The sequence below is a fragment of the Mobula birostris genome, chromosome 24 (genome assembly GCF_030028105.1).
Source record: "Mobula birostris isolate sMobBir1 chromosome 24, sMobBir1.hap1, whole genome shotgun sequence".
In the NCBI taxonomy this organism is placed as follows: domain Eukaryota; kingdom Metazoa; phylum Chordata; class Chondrichthyes; order Myliobatiformes; family Myliobatidae; genus Mobula; species Mobula birostris.
Genome location: NC_092393.1, coordinates 40,496,621 through 40,510,853, shown reverse-complemented (window position 1 = coordinate 40,510,853; position 14,233 = coordinate 40,496,621). Strand labels below are relative to the sequence as shown.

Sequence of the window (14,233 nt, the reverse complement as noted above, 5' to 3'; positions counted from 1 at the left end):
CGTCAGGGTAGTGTGTTGCCTCCTGGGTGCTAGGGTCCAAGATGTCTCTGAGCAGTTGCAGAATATTCCTGAAGGGGAGGGTGAGCAGCCAGAGGTCGTGGTACGTATTGGTACCAATGGCATAGGCAAGAGATGGGTAGAGGTCCTGTGCAGTAAGTTTAGGGAATTAGGAAGGAGGCTGAAGAGCAGGACTTCCAAAGTGGTAATCTCTGGATTATACCCAGTGCAGAGCTAGGGAAGGTCAGAACAGAAGGTAGTGCGGACGAATGATGGTGCAGGGGGCAAGGTTTCAAGTTCTTGGATCATTGGAACCTTTTCTGGGGAAGGAGTCACCTGTACAACTGGGACAGGTTGCATCTGAACTGGTGGGGAACCAATACCCTGGGAGGGAGGTTTGCCAATGCTATTGGGGAGGGTTTAAAATAGATTTGCAGGAGGGTGGGAACCACAGTGAAGAGGCAGAGGATGGTATGGTTGATGCTCAAGTCAAGAGTAGGGAATTCGTGAGGAAGGATAAGCAGATGATAGAGCAAAGATGCACTCAGCCAGATGGTTTGAGATGTGTTTATTTTAATGCAAGGAATATCATAAACAAGATGGATGAAGTTAGAACGCTGATCAATACGTGGAACTCTGACGCTGTGGCTATTACAGAGACTTGGATGTCTCAGCTGACTGAATGCTGCTGATTGTGCTGGGCTTTAGATGTTTCAAAAAGAACAGGGAGAGAGGCAGAAAAGGTGGGGGTGTAGCATTGCTAATCAGAAATAGTATCTCGGCTGCAGAACAGGAGGAAGTCATGGAGGAATCGTCTACTGAGTCAGCGTGGGTGGAGGTCAGAAACAGGAAGGGGCCAATAACTCTACTGGGTGTTTTTTATGCACCCCCCCCCCCAATAATAACAGAGACATCAAGGAGCAGATATGGAGGTAGATTCTGGAATGGTGCAATAATAATAGGGTTGTTGTGATGGGTGATTTTACCTTTCTTAGTATTGACTGGCATATCCTTAGAGCAAGGGGTTTGGATGGGGTGGGGTTTGGATGGGATGAAGTTTGTTAGGTGTGTTCAAGAAGGTTTCCTGGTGCAATATGTAGATAAACCAATTAGAAGAGAGGCTGGACATGATCTGGTCTGGCTTTGGGAAATGAGTCTGGTCAGGAGTTAGATCGCTCGGTGGGAGAGCATTTTGAAGGTAGTGATCACAACTCTTGTCTCGTTTGCCATAGCGTTGAAGAAGGATAGGAGCAGACAATTTGGGAAAACATTTCATTGGGGTAGGGGAAATATGATGCTATTAGGCAGAAACTTGGGAGCAGATGTTCTCAGGGAAATGCACAGCAGGTATGTGGAAAATGTTCAGGGAACATTTGCATGGCATTCTGCATTAGTGTGTTTCATTGAGGCAGGGAAAAGATGGTAGGGTAAAAGAAACATGGTGTACAAAGGATGTTGAAAATCTAGTTAAGAAGAAGAGAAAAGCATACAAAAGGTTCAAGAAACTACTGTTCGAGCTGGAGAAGATTACAGGGTTGCCAGGAAGGAGCTTAAGAATAAAATTAGGAGAGCTAGAAGAGGCCATGAGAATGCCTTGGTGAGCAGGATTAAGGATAACCCCAAGGTATTCTACAAGTAGGTGAAGAGCAAAAGGATGAGCTGTGTGAGAGTAGAACCAATCAGGTGCGATAGTGGAAACGTGTGCATGGAATCATAGGAGGTAGCAGAGGTACTTAATGAATACTTCAGTATTCACTGAAAAGGACTTTGGCAATTGTGGGAATGACTTAAAGCGGTCTGAAATGCTCGAGCATATAGACATTAAGAGAAAGGATGTGCTGGAGCTTTTGAAAAATATTAAGTTAGATAAATCACCGGGTCTGGACGAGATGTACCCCAGGCTACTGTGAAAATTGAGGGAGGAGATTGCTGAGCCTCTGGCGATGATCTTTGCATCATCATCAGTAGGGATGGGAGAAGTACCAGAGGACTGGAGTGTTGCAAATGTTGCTCCCCTGTTCGAGAGAGGGAGAAGCGATAACCCATCAAATTATAGACCAGTAAGCCTTACTTCAGTAGTGGGCAAGTTGGAGAAGATCCTGAGAGGCAGGATTTATGAGCATTTGGAAAGACATAATCTGATTAGGGATAATCAGCATGGCTTTGTCAAGGGCAGGTCGTGCCTTATGAGCCTGACTGAATTCTTTGAGGATGTAACAAAACACATTGAAGGTAGAGCAGTGGATGTAGTGTATGTGGATTTCGGTAAGACATTTGATAAGGTTTCCCATGCAATGATCATTCAGAAAATAAAGCATGGGATCCAAGGAGATGTTGCTTTGTGGATCCAGAACTGCTTGCCCACAGAAGGCAAAGAATGGTTGTAGATGGTTCATATTCTGCATGGAGGATAATGACGTGGTGTTCCGCAGGGATCTGTTCTGGGACCCCTCCTCTTTGTTACTTTTATAAATGACCTGGATGAGGAAGTAGAAGGGTGGGTTAGTGAGTTTGCTGATGACACAAAAGTTGGGGGTGTTGTCAGAGGTTACAGTGGGACATCGATAGGATGCAGAACTGGACTGAGAGTGGCAGATGGAATTCGTTCCAGATAAGTGCGAAGTGGTTCATTTCGGTAGGTCAAATTTGAAGGCAGAATATGATATTAATAGTAAGACCTTTGGCAATGTGGAGGATCACAGAGATCTTGGGGTCCATGTCCATAGGACACTCAAAGCTGCTGCGCAGGTTGACAGTGTGTTGACCTCCTTCAACAGTGGGATTGAGCTCTAGAGCCATGGGGTAATGTAACAGCTATACAAGACCTTAGTTAAACCCCACTTGGAATTCGGTGTTTAGTTCTGGTCACCTCACTACAGGAAGGATGTGGATACTATAGAGAGAGTGCAGAGGACAACCTGATAGAAGAATATAAAATTATGTGAAGCAAAAGTGGGTTAGATAGTTCAAAGCTTTTGCCCAGGGTGTAAATGTCAAATGCTAGTGGGAATAGGTCTAATGTGAAAGAGAAAATTTAAAGGAAACTTACAAGGCAATTTTTTTAAAAGAGAATAGTAGGCGCCTGGAATACAGTAGATGGTAGAAAATGCTAGTGATATTTGCAGGTTTTAGATTCACATCTGAACAGGCAGAAAATAAATAGAACAGATCAGATGCAGGCAGAAGCTAATAATTTAATTGGCATCATGGTCATCCCTGTTCCTGCACTGTGCTATTTCATAAATGAGAAAATTTCCAATAATGTGCTCCCTCCTGTTGTTTGAATCTCATCACAGATGTGATCCTTTGCACATGACATAATTCAATGAGATTTATTTCTTTCCCAATGCCAATAGACTAACTGTATAATTCAGTTGTATTCACATATAGTGCAGTGTAATGATCAAACAATGTTTTTTGTTCAGCAGGGCGACTTTACTTACAGTATGCTTTTATTAATTTCAAATCTTAAGATAGCAGATTTTGACTGCAAAATGTGGTTTTATACATTCATTTGGTTATATTTTGGGGTCTTATTGCTTGGAAGGCTGTGGAATAATCCACCATTCCATTTCTTTCAGCAGAAAGACGGCACTTTTGCTGCAGGAGGTTACATGCCACCTTTGCGGTTTAAGCTCATTACAGCAGCGATAGTGTTTGGCACAATGTTGGGTGGAATTCTCATTCCTAATGGTAAGATTGCTTTACTTAAACGGTTTATTAAATGTATGTGCAGAAGTGTTGTGCTTTAAATAACTACAGCAAATCTCTGTTTGCTCCTGACTGTGATAGAATGCCTTTCTCGTTCTTTCTTCCTGACAACTTAATAATGGGAAAAAAAATAGCCTGTTCAGACAATTCAGTAGTTCTAGCAACAGTTATATTTAGATTTTTTTTCAAAGCAGTGGCAATTTTGCACCACCAGAATTTGGTAATGTGTAACCTCTGTCTTTCATCTTGTTTTCCATTGTTGCAAATTTTGTATGTACTAAGTTTTGTTGTGAAGTTTCTGAAAATCAATGAATCGTGGCAGTATTTTCAGTTGATCTGCTGCAGACATCCAAGAAATTATAAATGCCTTGCCTAGTAGCAGGTTTTATGAAGAACTGTGGGAGATTTATCCTGGTTGCTTAAGCTTGTACTGGTTATAGACTGAATAGTTGTGTATAGTGGTTTCTTGGGTGCGTCACTTGTTGGATTTTCAGCCTGTGTAATGTATCGACTGATTGACATACTTGCATGAAAAAAATTAAGTTTTTGCTTTATATTTTCCAACTATTTAGTTATTGAATCTATTGTACAAATAGTTTACTTAAAGGTCCTTGTAAAATGGTACCCAGTGAATTAATTGCAAGCAGTCAGCTTTCTGCCTATCTGAGCTGCATGTGACCACCTCATAGTCTAGCACTGTTGAATGAAGCAATTATGTTGTCTAAGTTTAATAAAGTTTTGGCAGTACATCCAGCAAACATGATTTCACCTCTATACGGCTTAATTCATCTCATTTGATAAGCCTTAAGGGTACAAAGAGTTGAAGATTTATTTTGTGTTCCTGCAGGAGCATGTGTTATGGTCATAGTAGAATCATGGTTCCCATGTTGCTTTACATTAGCTGCACAGTGAATATACAGCTTCAATGATAAGTTTATTATAAACAAATTCACATACTCCCTGAATTATCTTCAGACAGGAATTAAGTGGACACCCTGGAGTAATGGAAATGTCGATATATTGGTGCTTTTGAGAGAGAGTTTAAAAAAACACACAACTAAAAGCTGAAGGGAGGACTTATTTTGGACCGTTTTTTCCCCTAAGGGTACAGAGAGGTATTTCAATAGTAACTTTCAGAAGGAATCTGTAAATATACATAAAGAATAAATTTACAGGGCTATAGGGAATAATAAATAATTTAATTTATGAATATAGGGAATAGAGACTAATTGCAATGTCCTTAAAGAATTGGCAGTCGGTTGGTGAAATGATCATCTATGCTATAAGATTTTATGAAGAGAATTCCGCTGTGAGGTATAAAGCACATGAAAATAACAGTAGTGAATAAAATATATTTTGAAAAGAAAATACTTAAACAGGTACATTGCATTTCAGAATATCCCAAAGTGTTTCATAACTAATTCGCCACCTTGAAGTGTAGTTGCTGTTTTAATGCAAGGGAATGTGATAATTACTTTGTGTTATACAAAGGTTCCATAATATGACTTGAGCAGATAATCTATTAAGATATTGGTTGAGGAGATCAATATTGGGTCAAACTGAGGTAGGGTGGCAGGAAGCTCCACCGTTTAAGTTGCTAAGGGCAAGTTATCTATTTGAACATGTTATTGATAAATGGCGCTTTTGATAGTCCAGAACTTATTCATAATTAATAAGTTGACCTTAGTTATTTGGGCATTTCAGGAATGGGGATTGAATCCAGAAATTTCTGAATGTTAAGTTGTAGCTACTGTGCAGAAGCTAATGGGAATAAGTTAATTGGATATTAAACATGTTTTGAAAAGAATTAACTCTAAAAATTGTCTTTATATTTTTGAAATGTGATTTTTTTTTTTTTTTTTAACCCTCAACATTTGGAATCTGTATTCAATGTCTTTTCATGGAAGTGGCACGTTATCAGTGATTCTAAATTGTAAAATTGTCTACCTGTAGATTAAGTGTTGTTACACAATTTTGACAATCTAGGTCAGTAGCAGTCATCGGACAACTTTTGCAGACCACTATGTAAGGTAGGCCAGCAAGCTTCTGGCTACAAACTTAAAACTTGAATTAATTTGCTTCTTGGCTATAGTCTTGGTGGTCAGTGATGATGTTGGAGCTATTTATTATGGGCTTCTTAAGTTTATATTGTGCCTTGAGTTTGAAAGTCCCGAGATATTTCAAAGGTGTAGGGAAGAAAAATGGAATTGAACGTGCCCATCAGATAAGTGAAATGACAGATCATTAAAACTAACAAATAAAATTGCAAAAGAGTAACTCAGAATCTGCACACATTTGTGAAATGGAATCTGCCGTGACCAGTAAGTTCCCTACATCTGCTATTCACCTATATTGCAAGCACAAATTTGCCTAAAGCAGCCCTGGTCCATTGAAGTCCTTGTGAATTTATAATATTTTCGTCAACAAAGTGGGTTAATCCTATTTTGATGTTCTGTAGTGAATTTGAGAATAAAATCTGTATCTTCAGTATCTGAAGATGACGCACGGACGGACTTCAAGAGACCGAATCCAAGAAAAGCATCTGGTCCAGACGGAGTACCTGGCCGAGTACTGAAGATCTGTGCTGACCAACTTGTTGGTGTATTCACAGATATCTTCAGTCTCTCACTCCAGCAGCATGTGGTACCCACCTCCTTCAAGCAGGCTTCAATCATACCAGTGCCCAAGAAGAGCATGGTAACTTGTCTATACCTGTCAGTAGTCATATCTGACTATCGCCCAGTGGCACTTACACCCAGTGAAGAGTTTTGAGAGGCTGGTGTTGAAGCACATCAGCACCTGTCTGAGTGGCGACTTGGATCCACTTCAATTTACCATCAAAGCAACAGGTCTACAACAGATGCTATCTTGTTGGCCTTTCACACAACCCTGGAATATCTCAACAGTAAACATGCATACATTAGGATGCTGTATTGATTACAGCTCAGCATTTAACACCATCATCCCCTCAAAACTAATCAGCAAACTCCAAGACCTATGAGGACTGTTGAGAGGATCGTTGGGGTTTCTCTTCCACCCATCCAAGATGCTTACCAGAAGCACTATGTATATAGGGCCCTCAACATTGTTAATGATTTCTCTCATCCATCCAACAATCTTTGATCCCCTACAATCAGACAGGTGGTACCATAGCATTAGGACAAGGACTGTTAGGATGGGAAATAGCTTCTTTCTTCAGGCCGTGAGAGAACTGAGCCCCCTGCCACTACCTAGGTGTCACCATGTATGAAGCGCCAGAAGCGTTACACTGTTTTATTTTTTAACTTGTGGCATAAATGCACCTTATTATGTAACTCCTGTCTGGTATGGTCGGTGGGGGGGGGGGGGCACTACTGGACAAGATCAAAGTAAGCTGCAGAGAGTTGTAAACTTAGCCCCATCATGGGCACTATCCTCTGTAGTATCTAGGACAGTGGTCCCCAACCACCAGGCTGCAAAGCATGTGCTACCGGGCCGCGAGGAAGCTATATGATTTGGCGATATGAGTCAGCTGCACCTTCCCTCATTCTCTGTCACGCCCATTGTTGAGCCATTACACCCGCGAGGTCATTACCCGCGCGTCATCCGTGTCAGCGCGGGAAGGAGATCAACTCCTCGAGTTTGCAAATGACGGCGGGCTGGGAAGTATGTTTGTCATAACATCTCTGCCGGCATTCTGGATCAAAGTCAGGGCTAAAAATCCTGAGGTAGCCACGAAAGCACTGAAAACGTTGCTTCCATTTCCAACATATCTCGGCAATGAATGCAATGAAAACTAAACTGCGGAACAGACTGGACATAAGGAACCCCATTCGACTATCGCTGTCTCCCATCACCCTCGATAGGACCATATTGTTGCAGGAAAACAAGCCCAGGGCTCCCACTGACTCAGCGATATTGGTGTGTTGCAATGATTTTATATGTTCATATGGGAAAAACACGTGCTGCCTGTTTAATATCCAAACGTTACGATGCTATTGACTTATATAACCATATAACAATTACAGCACGGAAACAGGCCATATCTCTCCTTCTAGTCTGTGCCGAACGCTACTTTCATCTAGTCCCACCAACCTGCACTCAGCCCATAACCCTCCATTTCTTTCCTGTCCATATACCTATCCAATTTTCTTTGATAATATCGAACCTGCCTCTACCACTTCTACTGGAAGTTCGTTCAACACTTACTTCAAGCTCCCCTGTCCTCCCCTGATAATTGACTTATCACTATATTCATGCGAGGAAAATATGTGCTATGTGTTTAATATTAAATTTGTTAGATAAACCCTTTTAGAAAGGAAATTGAGTGTGTTAGCCACTTATCACCGATATTTCTGTCGTGATTAACAGCCCCCTTCCCCACCCAACGGAATCGTCAAAAACGATTTGTAGAAAAAAATCGTACACACATGCCAAATCATGTATGCGCACTGGTGCCCGCGCAAGGCTTCATGGTCATTGTAGTCTTTCTCGGGGTAAACCCAGCGTATTTGACTGCTACTCTTGTCCATTGGCAACCCTACCGCCACACCCCCCCCCCCCCAGTCCCTGGTTGGCCGGTCCGCAACAATATTGTCAATATGAAACCGGTCCGCAGTGCGAAAAAGATTGGGGACCCCTGATCTAGGATATCTTCAAGGAGCAATGCCTCAAAATGGCAGCATCCATTATTAAGGACCACCATCATCCAGGTCATGTCTTGTTCTCATTGCTACCATCAGGAAGGAGGTACAGGAGCCTGAAGGCACACTCAACAATTCAGGAACAGCTTCTTCCCCTCTGCCATCTGATTTTTGACTGGACATTGAACCCATGAGCACTACCTCATTACTTTTTTATTTCTATTTTTCTACTACTTACTTAATTTAACTATTTAATATATATTTACTATAATTCAGTTTTTCTATATTGACATGTATTACATTGCACTTCTGCCACAAAGTTAACAAATTTCACGACAAATGCCGGTGATACCAAACCTGATTCTGAATTTATTTGTTGTAATATTTCTTTGTATTGTGCGTGAATAATACGTACTGTTGTGCATCATGGTCCAGAGGAAGATTGTTTTATGTCGCTGTATATGTGTATATGATTGAAATGACAATAACTGTAAACTTGATCTCTGGGGAATCCTAGTTGTTATTCTTACCCGATTTAAATCCATGGCTCCAGGCCTCCTTGAGCTACCTCAATGAAATCCATATGAATATAATCTGTACCTCTATCTACCCGAACCTTTTTGGAGTTCAAGCTTCTAAAAAAAAGCAATTTTAAATATTCTACTTGGGTAACTGGAGTATTTTTAAGCTAATAAATATTACTTTCCATCTGCCCCTAAGACTGAGAATCAAAAACTTAATTTTGCTTCTGAGTGAGTAGCTCCTACAGATACCTATTAAACGACATATGGATGGAAACAGGTTATTTTATATCGTGGTGCCACCAAAACTTAATTAGCAGTGATTGTTTGTGACCTGCTTTGGATTTCTCATGTTTGCTATGAATTCAGTTCTCTTACTTGACGCTGCTTCAGGATGGACAAAAACCTCCTAACAAATAAATCTGGTGCATTCATTTCTCATAGTGAGACACATCAGTGTCCAAATCTCTTAGAAATGATTCATATCATGTTTAGGTAGGTTAGCATACAGAGCCACATCCAGTTCCTTTCATCATTAGTCTTAATTTCACAGTTACTCCCTTCTTTGTTCCCAGATTCATTCTATAGTTTACCATAGCAGTCAGGGCATTCTATCTCCTGAGGACACCCTGGATCAGCATGCTTTGCTATAATGCTTGTCACACGTAGTTGATGTGATACTGTTCTTTCTTGCAGCAACTACCCTGTAAAGTCTTCAACTGGTGTAATAGTCTTGCTTTCTTGCAGAAATCCATCAGGACAATTTCAGTTTTTGCAACAGTGCTTTTGCTTCTCCCAGAGGCTAGGCAAAATAATAAAGGTTCTTCCATCAGTCAGCTGATCTATTCTCTTGCTACAGCTCTCATCTCTAAGTGATTTTGTTTCCATACAGTTCTTATTTCTTGTAGAGATTTGGCATGACAGCTTTTCTCAGACTTGTTACAATGTATGATTTTGTTTTTCTGTGTGATCCATAAACTTTAACCTATGGCCTCAATAAGTTAAAGTCCCAATACCATTTTCCCTAACCATTAGGTAATTTCCTTCTAGGAATTTGCTTGTTTGGGTTTGTGGCAGAAGTTACCACTTAATGCGAGCGTGTGTAGTGATGTAACCTTAATATTACATTACGTCAAAATTACTGGCCTCTTCAGTTGGAAAAATGTTGCAGAAATAGGGAAGCATTTCACTTTTGTGACAAATGATAACAAAGGAAGTTCTGTTCAGTTGTTTGGAGCAATGAAGAGATATTTTTGTTCGGCATCCTGCCTCAGTGAGCTGTTTACTATTTCACTATATGCAGTTACCAACTGCAGTATGTTGGGCACCAAAGATATCCTCTTAATGTAATCAGCAAATCCAGTCCCTTCTTGACTTCAGGAGGACACGGAACAATCACTCTCCACTGAACATCGATGACTCCTCCATAGAGATCGTTAAGAGCACCAGATTTCTTGGTGTTCACCTGGCGGAGAATCTCACCTGGTCTCTCAACACCAACTCCATAGCAAAGAAAGCCCAGAAGCGTCTCTACTTTCTGCGAAGGCTGAGAAAAGTCCATCTCTCACCACCCCCCCCCCCCCCCCCCATCCTCAACACGTTCTACAGAGGTTGTATTGAGATCATCCAGAGCAGCTGCCTCACTGCCTGGTTCGGAAATAGTGAGGTCAGCTGAGAAGATCATCGGGGTCTTTCTTCCCGCCATTAGACATTTATACCACACGCTGCATCCGTAAAGCAAACAGCATTATGAAGGACCCCACGCACCTCTCATACAAACTTTTCTCCCTCCTGTCATCTGGCAAAAGGCATCGAAGTATTCGGGATCTGGCGACCAGACTATGTAACAGTTTCTTCCCCCAAGCCATCAGACTCCTCAATACCCAGAGCCTGGACTGACACCAACTTACTGCCCTCTACTGTGAATAATGTCTTGTTTATTATTTATTGTAATACCTGCACTGTTGTGGGCACTTTATGCAATCCTGGGTAGGTCTGTAGTCTAGTGTAATTTTGTATTGTTCTACGTAGTTCAGTATAGTTTTTGTATTGTTCATGTAGCAGCATGGTCCTGAAAAACGTTGTCTCGTTTTTACTGTGTACTGTACCAGCAGTTATGGTCGAAATGGCAATAAAAAGTGACTTGACTTGAGTTGATTAAACTGTTAAAAGACTGAATATTCACCAATGTGCGACGTTAACAAACATTGCAAAGTATTTGCTGTTAAAAATTAATCATGTTATTGAAACATTTAAAGATTTAAATTAGATTTTGACAAATTATTAAATCTTCAGAAAACACTTAAACAATGACATTTAAAATTAAATTAAAAATGTAAATTACCTGGAATGTGGCTTTCTCCCATGGAGCTGTCCCTGTCTATTAAAATGAGTCACTGAACCTTCAGTGGGCAGATTTGCAGTTTAATTATGGGGAAATCGGAGAAAATTTCTGCTCCTCCATGAGGAGTCCAACGTCTAACTATATTTGGAATTTCAGCAGTGTGCATCTTTACTGGGATTTCATTGCTTTTTTTTTTGTTCATATAAATGCCCCTCAAAATTAATTATGTTTATTAGTCTAGCTCTGATGATAAAAATGTTGTGTCACACTAGTGTGCTTAGCTATTTTATCACTTTAATAAAGGATATGTAGCCTTTGGAAGGATTTTTAACTTGTTGTATGTTGTGAGCTAATTATAATTTAATGTGGTACTAAGGAATCTAGGTATCCTAGAATATGAAACAGTAGTTTAATGGAATGTTGGCTTTTTATTGGAAAGATAAAGATTTTGATGCAAGTTTACAGGTTGCTGGTGCATCTACATCTGGTGTGCTGTACTTGTATTGGGTTTCCATATTTGAGGAATTATTATCCCGGCATTGTAGATAATGGAGTAAAAGTTAACCAAGTTGATTTGAGTGATAATGGGATTGAAATATGAAAGGTTTATCTTACATTCATTGGGGTTTAGTATAATGGAAGGTTTTTTTGAAGCATTTCAGGTTTTAATAGGGGTTGACAGATACTTTGAGGATGAGTATCCTTGCGGGAGATGTTGAGAATTAGGTGAAAGTTTCAGAATGAGTTATTGCCCAATTGAGCAGGAGATGAGGAATTCTTCCAAGGGTGAATTTTTGGAATTTACAAAGCTGTGGAGATGAAACTTTTAAATATATTCAAGACTGAGAATGACAGATATTTGAACGAGAAGGGAGTCAGATGTTACGAGAGCAGGAGAAAGTGATTTTGAGGCAAAGATCGGATGAGTTGTGAAATTAAATAAGGAGCTGGCTCAAGGGTTTAATTAGCCTCTTGTTTCTCATTTTCTTGTCCTCTATTCTTTCTAGTTTATTACATGTTGCAGATGTGGAATAATTTCTAGCTGTAACAATCATTTCCTGGGTTTTCCTGACATTTTTTTAGAGAAGCGTAGGATCGACAAGCATGTCAATTCAAATAATCTTGAAATGGTGATTTATAAGTGCTTGCCAGTATACAAACCAGCTGCCCTAAACATTGATGGTATTAGTGTGCATTGCTCATATATTGTACCTGCCTATAGCTGTTAAAGAACAGAATGCATACATTGATACAACATTAGAATGATATATTGTTACATTGTACTCTAAACTCTTGCAGAGCTAGTAATTCCCTGACTTAATTGCTATGCCTTTTGATTTATTCTAATGTAACTTAAAATGTATAGTATAACTGATAACATCTTGGATGTTTTAGCAGTAAAGCACAATAAGGAGAGTTGTACTTTCCAGTACCTGTCTGTGAATCATCTTAATGATTAGCTTCCAATTCGTTTATTATTTAAGATTGAAATTAAATGCCATCTTCAAAAGCTAGGGAATAATATTGAAGAAAAAAGAAATGTCTGTCTTAATTAGTCACCCTGCTGTGTTGCGTGTGAGTTTGGCTATCTATGAAATTTCAAAAAATCGATACTTGTTTCTATGTTTGCATTTCCACCCTAGTTACATTACTTGGAGACATGAAGTCTGCTTCTAAGTGTGAGCCAATGTCACCTAGGTCTTCTACTCCTCCACAAGCAGATTGGGACAGCCATAATTTCCTAATTAGATGTTTATAAGATTACAGCTGTTGTGCTTTGTTTTGATGAAAGACATTCAAACTGAAATATTAACTGTTTCTCTTTTTGCAGATGCTGCCTGACCTGATTGTTCCCATCATTTTACTATTTTCATTCCATCCTGATCATCATTTTCTTCTGTCACCAAACCAGTGGCTCCATAGGTTTCTTCATTGCTATATTCGGTTGAAATGGGCCATTTGATAGCTCCTTTCTCATTTGACTTTAACCAGAAATTCCAACCCCGTAACATCATTGATGTAGAAATTGCCTGTTTCTAATTCTGTAATATAGCTTGACTCTGCCTTACCTTGGTCTTCAATCTTCTTCCTGAAATCCTTTTCAATGCCTTTTGAAGCAATCAAGCCTTGCTTTCTCTCCCTGCTGCTCTGCCAGCTTCCAAATGAACTCAACTAAACCTATGCTGACCATATTCTGCTTACTCATCACCTTGCAATTACCTCAGTTTTTCCATGATCCTTAAATTCTTTCCTATCCTGTCTCTTTTAAGACAGTAATTCTCACCGTCTGAAATGTTCTTGGGTTGTTGACAGTTCAGCCAGGAACAGCTTGGTGTAGGCAGTCTCACCTTTGAGTTGGATGATGCACTGGCAGTGTTTAATCAAAATCACTCTTGAAAAAAATCCCACAGATTATATAATAATTATGTTATTGTTGTGTTGCTTTTTCTGTGAGTTTGTTGCACTGGAATTGCTGTCAGGTTCCTTCTGTGGCATGTCAGCATATCAAATGAACTTTATTAGCTGTGAAGTGATTAGAGATGTCCTGCCGTCATTAATGATTCTATATGAAAGAAAAATTATTTTGATGATCAAGACTGGTGTAGATGGATGATGTGGGAAGTAGATGTCTGACAGGTATTCTTAAGTGTATACAATTATCTTAACGGCATTTGTATGAATTTTTGCTAAAGAATAAGCTGTTCTTTGATACCAGTGGTACCATGTTCATACAGAGGCAGTGTATTTTTCACTGTTACATCAACGCAGAAATGGCTAAGGGAAGATGCATCGCTATTTTGGAAAAGCTATTTAGTGGTATTGAATGCTCAGAAGATGCCTTTAAATGCCACCTACTGAGCAACTGATCAGTTGCTTCATTCTTGGTCAAACTCTTATTAACATGATGCTTTGGCAAAACTGATATATTTATTTGAAAGGACATTTCAGGCTCTTGTCAATAGTGGCTAGATTATTTTCAGAATAATTTGCATATTTATCAAAACGAGCTAAAATCAGAGTATGGTCTGCTGTTCTGG

The 14,233-nt window shown here is 39.8% G+C and overlaps 1 protein-coding gene across 2 annotated transcripts in view; it reads left to right on the top strand.

Annotated features, from left to right (window-relative positions):
• slc38a10 (solute carrier family 38 member 10) overlaps nucleotides 1-14,233 on the top strand; it is a 122,280-nt gene that overhangs the window by 37,546 nt on the left and 70,501 nt on the right. Inside the window, exon 9 of one of the 2 annotated variants that reach the window (XM_072242045.1) lies at nucleotides 3,582-3,690. In XM_072242045.1, coding sequence (XP_072098146.1) covers nucleotides 3,582-3,690 — 109 coding nt within the window. Of the gene's footprint in view, nucleotides 1-3,578; nucleotides 3,691-14,233 lie in introns of both variants that reach the window. The other variant, XM_072242044.1, reaches the window with a different exon arrangement.